Here is a 9,782-nt window from a genome sequence, read left to right as displayed (position 1 = left end):
ATATATATATATATATATATATATATATATATATAGAGAGAGAGAGAGAGAGAGAGAGAGAGTCAATTCAAATAAACGAATAATAAAATTAACAATAGCAGACAACAAGAGAACGTGCACAGGGAATGAATTAGATTGACGTTCAGTAAAAGGAGAGAGTTTTTGACGTTTCGAGTATAGCTCTTCGTCGGAAAGGAGAGAGAGAGAGAAAAGTACAAGAAAGAAAAAGAAATCGCCCACAGCATGTGTGTAGTTACATTGCTGAAGTATGTATGTATGCATGTATGTATATAAATACTTTTACTACTATTATCGTTTCGCTTTGCTTCTTTGTAAACAAATTTCGAAGAATTTCAGAGAAAAAGACAAAAAAAGTGAGAATACAATTAATAGCACATATCTTGCATATGGCACTGAAGAGTACTTTGATAAAAATATTTATAGCTGCAGTATTTAGGGCAATTGTAAAGTATTAGAAATTAAAACTGACATTTAGTTTGATATTCCTGTCTTTGACTAATCAAGGTGAAACTCAATCTGTTTCCTGTTACTTGTTCCCAAAATGAACAATGGTTCTTTAGAATATACGCAAGTTAAATTAAAATCAAACAATATAAGTTGTTTTTACAATCGAACTTCGAAATGTGATACTATGTCCTCGCATTAATTAAGCGGATGTTATATGTGAAATATTCTCAGCTATAGGACAAAGAATTTCAAAAAACAGCTGTGAATAAGGATGGAATTTTCTCGAAAACTAATAGATACTCATATTAGTTGAGAAACGTTTTAAGTAATCTCTTTTTAAACTGAAACAATTTTCATGCGTGAATTTAAATAAATCAATAAAATATTTAATGAGTTCAATAAACAACAACAGCAAAAGATAGATGACGTTGATTAAAATTGAAATTGATACATAAAGAAAAGTTTGGAAATGAATGGAAAATAACGTTTCTATTCATGTTCTATGTTGATGTTATGGAGGGGAAATACCTAGAGGTAGAGAAACAGAAGACAGTTAAGGAAATCAAAGAAAGGTTTTCTATATGAGGAGGTAAATATTTGAAGATAAGGTAAAAAAAAAAAAAGAAACCAAGATTATAGATATTACAATACCTGGGGATGCACGCATAAGTGACAAAGAACTAGAAAAGATTGAAAAGTACAGACTACTAAAAGACGAAATTGCAAGAATGTGGACTATGAGGAGAGTGTCTGCCATTCCAGTAATCGTAGGGGCACTCGGAGCACTAACAACCAAGTTCGAGAAATATGTCAGGGAAATTGGAATTAACGTGAGAACAGAGCAAGCCCCAACTCCCACAACAAAACTGCTCTGCTGGAGACAGCTAGGATTTTGAGATTGGTACTTGGATGTTGAATGTCTTCCACGATAATTAACAACCAAGTATCAAAGCTTATAATGTGCAGAAAGGGACCCCGTGAGACCCTTGACAACAGGCTCTCACAGAATCATCCAGAGCAAATAAAACCGAGCGCTCTGAAAAGTAAAACGACGACGACGACAACAAGAATTACAATAAGGATAGCATGGTATTAACATAACGTATGCAGTTTCCTTATTTATTTAGTTCTTATCCTTTCATAAATAGAATCTGTAAACAGATAATTGGAAAATACGCACCAATTCGTTTCTTCCATCTGGGTACCAGAATTTCTGAAAGATAAATATCAACAATAAGCAAAATATTTATCTCAATATCAGTTTATTTTTCTTAATTATTTGTTTCACAATCAGTATTACGGAATTTATATAGATTGAAAAGTGTAAATTTATATAGATTGAAAAGCATAAAAAAATTTCAAATACATTTTTATATCTCACTCACCTCCCATATCATTAAAGTGTTTGAAAGAGTGGTAAGGTCAAGGATAGCTGGCTTCCTGGATATCCACAAACCCCTAAATGAAAATTAGCATGGTTTTCGCTGTGGCAGGGACTGTCTAACACAGCTCTTACTCCACATCGATGATATACTTAAAGCCTTGGGAACAGGTTCGAACTCTGATGTCATATATCTTGACTTCAGTAAAGCGTTCGACAGAGTTGACCATATCTTACTCTCAAAATTGTCAAATGTTGGAATCCGTGGAAAACTTCTACACTGGATTGAATATTTCTTGGCGAACAGAACACATGTTGTGGTCGATGGAGTCCACTCAAGCCCAGCAAAAGTCACTAGTGGTGTCTCTCAGGGACTGTCTTGGACCCGCTCCTCTTTATAATCTATATAAATGACCTTTCCAGCGTCGTAAAACACAGCAAAGTGGAAATATTTGCTGATGACACTAAGCTCCAGAAAATCATCAATGAAGAAGAAGACCGAACTCAACTCCAGTCTGATCTACATGCGGTGAGTTAATGGGCAGACAAAAACAAAATGCAACTAAACGAGGGAGAATTTGAGCTGATGCATTTTGGAAAAAAGACTATACTAAAACAACCATACTCTCTTCCTTTAGGGAAACCTCTCACAGCATCTAATAATATCAGAGACCTAGGAGTAATTGTTGATAACAATCTCAGTTGGAGTGCCCACATCAACAATAAGGTCGATATGGCTCGTAGAATGAGCTCCTGGATCTTAAGAACCTTCCAGTCAAGAGAACAAGGGATCATCATTCCACTTGTCTCTCCTTTGTACGGCCACACCTCGAATACTGCTGCCCCCTGCAGTCTCCCTATACAAAACAAAACATCTCGAAAATTGAATCACCCCAGAGGGCATTCACTAAACGAATTAAGGGCATGACTGATCTCGATTATTGAGGTCGCCTTAAAGCATTGAAACTCTATTCTCTCCAGCGCCGCCGCGAGCGATACAGCATTTGCACGATGTGAAGAATATACCACCAGCATTGCCTAAACGATCTCAACATTAGCTTCAAAAATCATCCAAGGCTAGGACTACGGGCCATAGTCCCCTACGCAATTCAGGATCACAACACATAAATACACTGCAACACAATTTCTTTTCCTCAACAGGCCCTGCCCTATTTAACATTGTCCCAAGACAGATTAAAGAGGAAAAGGATCCCATCACCTTTAAACGGAATCTGGACAAATTTCTTCAAGGAATACCAGATAAACCACCTATACCTGGATACAACTCACTCAACAAGAACTCCCTACTCGAATAGACCATGATATCATAAAACTTGACTTAAAAAGGATTTAGATAATCCTGTCAGGCAGTGCTATTAAGTTAAACATGGCCTGGGCCAATCTTTGGTCGAAACATATCTAAGTTTTATAAAGTTTTGTATAGAGTTGAAAAAGAATTCAGACTCTATGTTTCGACAATTTGTGGATCGTTATGGAGACATCGAGTAAACTCTTAAAATGATGTGACAACATTGTACCATATTGCAATAAATAGCAAATCTAGAATTAAGCGAATTTCGGTGGGAAGGGGCTGGTCGATTACATCGCCACTTATTGCTCAACTGGCACTTCTTGTATCGACCGCGATAAGATGAAAGGTAAGGCATAATTTTTTAACTTAGGACGTAGAGCCGGAAGAAACGCCGCTAGGCATTTTATCCGGCATGCTAACGATTCTGCCCCTCGTCGTCTTAAACAGCTCAATGATAATAACGAAGGTTTCACAATTTCCTAACTTCTATGATCTTACAATCAATTCTATTATAATTTTATGATCTGTCAGTCGAGTTAAATATTGTTTCACACATTATGGAAGTGTAGTTTATATACAGGGAGGTTGCATTTCAAGATTTGTTAAGAGAGTTGAGAAAACAAAATATTCATTATATGGAGATCTCTCTCAATAATTAATATTTTTATTTATGCTTTCGTTTGTTAAATCAATATCTTACTTAATTTAATTGATTAACAACGTTGCAGCGTGTTTGGGGCGATTTTATTTTTACTCAATGAAATGTGTGAAAACAAAATTGAAGTTTCTCTGCGAACTTTGAGAAAAACATAAAAAAGACAAAAAAAACAAACAAACAAACAAAGAAAACAAAGCAAAAAGAAACACCATGCGTTTCAATCAATATCCTTCATCAGAAAATCTTTCTCACAATACAGTAACAACCTTCAATTTTTTAAATTTTTATACTTCTTCAGTTATTTTTACTGAATGGATTCCGAGAAACACTAAAAGCTACTAGTCAGTTCCAATTTTTGATATATAACATTATGAGCTTTGTATAAATGAGAATAATATCTAAATGCTTCTTCAAGATAAATGATTATGAATAAAGATCCAGGGAAATTGGTCAATAGACAACAAGATCGCATGACACGCTGAATGATTGATAAGCATAAAAAAATTCCAAATATATTTTCCATGGTACTGTTTTATTGCTCCCACACTTTACCTTCCTTCTGTTCTATTTTGTCCAACTTAGTACAATTGCACGTTGTATCTGTGTGGTTTCAGGTTCATTCGCACAGCACGGCGTCTGAAGCAAGTATCTTCTGTCATAGCCGCTGGTAGGGCAAAGCCTTCTGAGCATAGGTTGGTTGACAGACGGAAACTGTGTGGAGGCCGTCAGAAGGACCTTCTTGTTCATACAGTGGTTTAACACTAACAATGGGTCCTTACGTACCTTTAGCGGAGCCCACTTTACTTTGAAGATAACTACCTCCTCCTTCTCTAAACTATTAAAATAATTATTGATAATCAACCAGAAATACCTGTTCAGATATGGTCACCAATTTCGAACGATTAATTCAAGGATTGTTTATCGCCACCTAAACGTGGATGTTTTGCAAGAATAGACGATACTGTTATTTTAACCCCAGGAGGACTCCTCCTCCTACTGGTTATTCAGTGCGCTTTGCCCTCAATATATATTGTAAACGGGGAGCTAGTTTGCTAATTCAAGGATTATTTGATGCCTAATCATTGGCTGAACAAAATTGCATTCTGGGAACACAGAAAAAAGCAGAAAGAAAATATACTTACGTGTCGCTCTTATATAGCGAGCTTCATTCGAGTGTTGTTTGCTTTTATCTGGAGTATTTTCTGGCAGGAAAGACCACTTGTCGAATTGTTCCATATTAGATTTATCAGTCAGCTGAGATACAACTGTTTCTAGGTACAGCAATAAAACAATTGCCCATAAGCTTATTCTACAGGAAACTCGCATTTTTATAGCTAGGGAGAAAGAAAGAAAGATGGTGTTACTCAGAGAGAAAGAGAGAGCAAGAGTTAGTGAGAGAAAATAATTATTTCAGCATATCTTCATTAGCGCGCGCATACACACACAAACATATAAAGGCGCAGTAGCACATTACACGCATGCACTCCAGCCGTAACAGGCAGGAACTGACGCGGTCTACAGGCGCGAATATTTTAACGCATGCACAGGAAGAGTGGCGTCACCTCCTATCCAAAGGATTTTGTTCGGTAGGCGGGAAAAAATAGTCGGATACTTTTTGAACGCACCTCTTATTTTGACATGTTTTGGGTGGCATAAACTAAATACTATTTGGTTATTGACTTCTTAATCTAATTATAATCAATTCACTTAAAAAAAGAAAGAAAAAAAGAAGTTTATTACGTCCTATGCTTCTAATAATAATTACTGATTACCTCCTATAAAATCTATTTGTCACCAGATTCATTTTCAAAATATCCCTCCTCCTAGTAATATGGAATGGAAACTTATGATAGCATGAAATTTTAGCATTATCGCTAACTACTTTGCTTTGATTAGTATAAGCGAGACCTTCTCTCTCTATATATTCGTCACGGGCATATGGCGTAGTCGTTAAGAGCGCGGGCTACTAACCCCAAGATTCCGAATTCGATTCCAGGTAGTGACCTGAATAATAATAATAATAACAACAACAACAAAATCGAAGAATACCTTAGGAATGAGAACCCAGGTTGGAAATTTCCCCAAGATGAAGGCTGGAAGGTATATCAGCCGAAACGTTGTATTAACAACAAACAAGATGAGGTCAAATGTAAATAATGTAAATAATTACTTTCAGGTGTTTTAACACCAGGTGCATTGAGAATATATTACGCCTAAAAACGCAGCCGACCCACGAACTAACAACACACACATTGTGTATGTGCGTTCGATTTTTATATAATTATATATGCGTATATATATATATACATATATATATAGACGACAAGCTTCCACACAGTTTCTGTCAGCCAAATTTATCGCAAGGCATTGGTCAACTTGGACCTATAGTAGAAGTTACTTGCTCAAGGTGCCACTCAGTTGGACCGAACTCTAAATCTCTAGGCTGCAAAGCGACCTTCTTAGCTACACAGCCTTAAGGACCTCTTGAAAAAAAAATACCTCGATATGGAAGATAAACGATCATGATAATAGTAGTAAATTAATAATTATGAAGATATGTTTTGACGTTGGAATCAGAGAATTAGAACAGAACCATGTATGCAACCACTTAGAAGTAGAATTATCTGAGAGAGTACAACAAATAAATAAATGGATAAATAAATAAATAAATGCAAATAAGAACAAGAGTCAGATGAGTGTTAAAAACCGAGCTCCTTGTCAGTCGTCAAATGTTCTGGAACGTAATAAATTGGAAACTAAGTGTCCTGAAGAGTTTAGAGCAGGTTGGAGGGAACGATTCCTCCTATTTCAAACCCAGCATCCTTATCGACCATATACCCCAGGGGGCCTAGGAAAAATGTATAGACTGATTATTCTGATAAAGTAGTAATTGGCCGACGTAATCGACTCTTTTCCTCTAACGGCGAAATAAAATAAACTAAAATAAATTGTCGACATCCTTGCAAAAGTAGATGCATTTATTTTAGTTTGTACTTAAGTTGATACTGTGGAAATGCTTTCAAAAACAACAACAGCAATAAATATCTGCGACTGAATCGTCAACAATTACAACTAGTAAGGAGCCAACAAAGGTGGTTGTTCGATCTGTTAGAAATCGCTGCCAGATCTCCTTCAAAGTGGCTAAAAGGGAGAAATATACATTAGGTAATATAGTACTAGCTTCACTGATTCTGAAATAAAAAAAAAACAAAAATGAGATAGTGAGGGCTAAAAGTATATAAGACAATTTGGCACAACCGCCTGGCGCTGCCTATTTGGTGTTGTTGATTCCACGCTGAGTTATGTGACATCGTGGAGGCGCAATGGCCCAGTGGTTAGGGCAGCGGACTCGCGATCATAGGATCGGGTTTTCGATTCCCAGACCGGGCGTTGTGAGTGTTTATTGAGCGAAAACACCTAAAGCTCCACGAGGCTCCGGCAGGGGATGGTGGCGAACCCTGCTGTATTCTTTCACCACAACTTTCTCTCAGTCTTACTTCCTGTTTCTGTTGTATCTGTATTTCAAAGGGTCAGCCTTGTCACACTATGCCACGGTGAATATCCCCGAGAACTACGTTAAGGGTACACGTGTCTGTGGAGTGCTCAGCCACTTGCACGTTAATTTCACGAGCAGGCTGTTCCGTTGATCGGATCAACTGGAACCCTCGACGTCGTAAGCGACGGAGTGCCAACAACAACAACATCTATGTGACATCAGATGTTCTCTGATATTCTTTTACTCTCTCTCTTTTTATGTGTGTGTAATGTCTCTCACCCACCTTCTCTCTATCTGTATGCGTATATTTCTGCACGCGCGCGTGTGTTTGCTTCTAGCACAGGAACTATTGACATCAAAATAGGTTGACTGTCCAGTCAGCCATGTCAAATCGTCAGCGTCCAAATCGGTTCGCCCAATCGCCTCATTCTGCTGTTTGAACGACTCTGATCATGGAGCAAATCATGGCCACTTAGGGCTGATCTGGGCTATAAAAACAAGCATAAAGAAACAAGTATCCCTTTGAAAACAAAGAAACAAACATCACAACAAACATTGAACATCTTCCAAATATTACTCAATAGTTTTAGAAATGGACGAATGTAGTGGATAAAGTAACCTTGAATATAAGAAAAACAGACGACACAGTTAAAGTTTAAATGTCAGTCGAACGATATATATATGAGTTCAGCATGCGTAAATATGTGGTAACATGAAGGTGGACGACACATCCTCCATTTGTAGGTTTAATTGGTTTTCGAAACGAGTAACACATCTGAGAATTTTATTTATGATAATCTTGATTTTCTAACCAAAGAGAAATTTATTTGTTACTTTCCCAATCATATTGAAAACACTGCTAAGCACCACCTTTTATGACCCCTCTGGAGCTAGGGAAAACATTTAGAGATTTTTAAAATTTGTACTTAGTGACTTAGATAGAGCTGGTTATTAGCTCAAGCCATAGGCAGCAAGTGGGATCCAGAGAGTTGCATTTCAAGGAAGGAAAGAGTGGGAAAAGGGTTTGTATAGGCTCTGTGTTGATGAAACAACGAACGGCGAGTAACGATTAAGACGTAAAGAGTAAAGATATATTATATATATCACATAAGTAATTAGTAACCACACTTGCATGGGTGACAATTCCGAGGAGAAGTGAGATGTGTTTTGGAAAACATAAGTGTAACAGAAAATGGAGACAAACGGTATTTTAAAGTTACTCGCGTTCTCTATCCACCTTTGTATTTCATTTATTATATATTATAGTTTCTTACATCTGTAAAAATGGCTTATTAATGAGCACTGTTGTTTATAGTCTTCTCCCTGATGAGATTGACACATTTTTCCACATTATTCTTCCTCTCGAATTTATTTTAATGTATCAATCGAAACATATGTCGGAGATATAGTGATATAAATTATTTAAATAACATCTTGTGCATTTGCCTCCATTTTCCATTAGTCTTATTATATATATATATATATATATATATGTGTGTGTGTGTGTGTGTGTGTGTGTGTGTGTGTGTATGTATGTATATTGGAAGGTATACTGAATAAACGCTCTAATTGATCAAAGCAACTTTATAACATTTCCATATTATCAGAAATCGAATCGAACATAAATATATATAAAAACACCAGGGCATCCAATGGTAAAACCCAATAGTATAAAATATACACATATATACGAATAAAAGGTGATAAAACCTAAAAGAGTAATACGAGTGAAGTCGAACGAAAAAAAAAAAGGATTAAATTAATGCATAGTAAAAGCGACTAAAAATTTAAGGCAATGAAACTAAAATAATATAAATGTAAACATAAATATAAATATAAATAATGGGCAAAGTGATAACCAGAAAAGAGTCCATTCAAATCCATCTCTACGATCGTTTCAAAAGACGTTACCTCACTTCGTTAATGTAAAATCTATTAAGGAAATCCAAAGGCAACGACCTTTGCATCAGGAGAATATTTACAAAAGCCACACCTTCTTAAATCGATTTCTAAAATAGGGAGGTAAAATATATAGTGTTCAATGACATAAAGTAATCAGACAAATAAAATTCTTCCTTTCTTCTCAGTGTTACCTGAGCACTTCCATCTGCAGTCCTATTTTTATTCCTCGGTTTAACGAAATTACTTTTCGGCTTCACGAAATTATAAAATTATCCTCATATATATATATATTCTTTTACTCTTTTATTCTTTTATTTGTTTCAGCCATTTCACTGCGGCCATGCTGGAGCACCACCTTCAGTCGAATCAGTCGACCCCAGGACTTATTCTTTGTAAGCCTAGTATTTAATCTATCGGTCTCTTTTTGCCGTGCCGCTATAATTACGGAGACGTAAACACACCAACATCGGTTGTCAAGCGATAGTGGGGGCATAAACACAGGCACAGACAACAAACATATATATATGAAAACATATATATATATACGATGGGCTTCTTTCAGTTT

General features: G+C 36.3%; 1 protein-coding gene across 4 annotated transcripts in view; it reads right to left on the bottom strand.

Moving 5' to 3' along the window:
* The window catches only part of LOC106871753 (uncharacterized), a 43,808-nt gene that overhangs the window by 2,520 nt on the left and 31,506 nt on the right, over positions 1 to 9,782 (bottom strand). For 3 of the 4 annotated variants that reach the window (XM_014918383.2, XM_052968164.1, XM_014918384.2), the window contains exons 2-3: positions 4,962 to 5,153; positions 1,649 to 1,681 (exon numbers count right to left, since the gene is read on the bottom strand). In XM_014918383.2, coding sequence (XP_014773869.1) covers positions 1,649 to 1,681; positions 4,962 to 5,145 — 217 coding nt within the window. In that variant the 5' untranslated portion in view covers positions 5,146 to 5,153. Of the gene's footprint in view, positions 1 to 1,648; positions 1,682 to 4,961; positions 5,154 to 7,598; positions 7,804 to 9,782 lie in introns of those variants that run through there. The other variant, XM_014918385.2, reaches the window with a different exon arrangement.

This window comes from Octopus bimaculoides, chromosome 5, assembly GCF_001194135.2.
Source record: "Octopus bimaculoides isolate UCB-OBI-ISO-001 chromosome 5, ASM119413v2, whole genome shotgun sequence".
In the NCBI taxonomy this organism is placed as follows: domain Eukaryota; kingdom Metazoa; phylum Mollusca; class Cephalopoda; order Octopoda; family Octopodidae; genus Octopus; species Octopus bimaculoides.
This window is presented reverse-complemented; position numbering and strand designations above follow the sequence as displayed.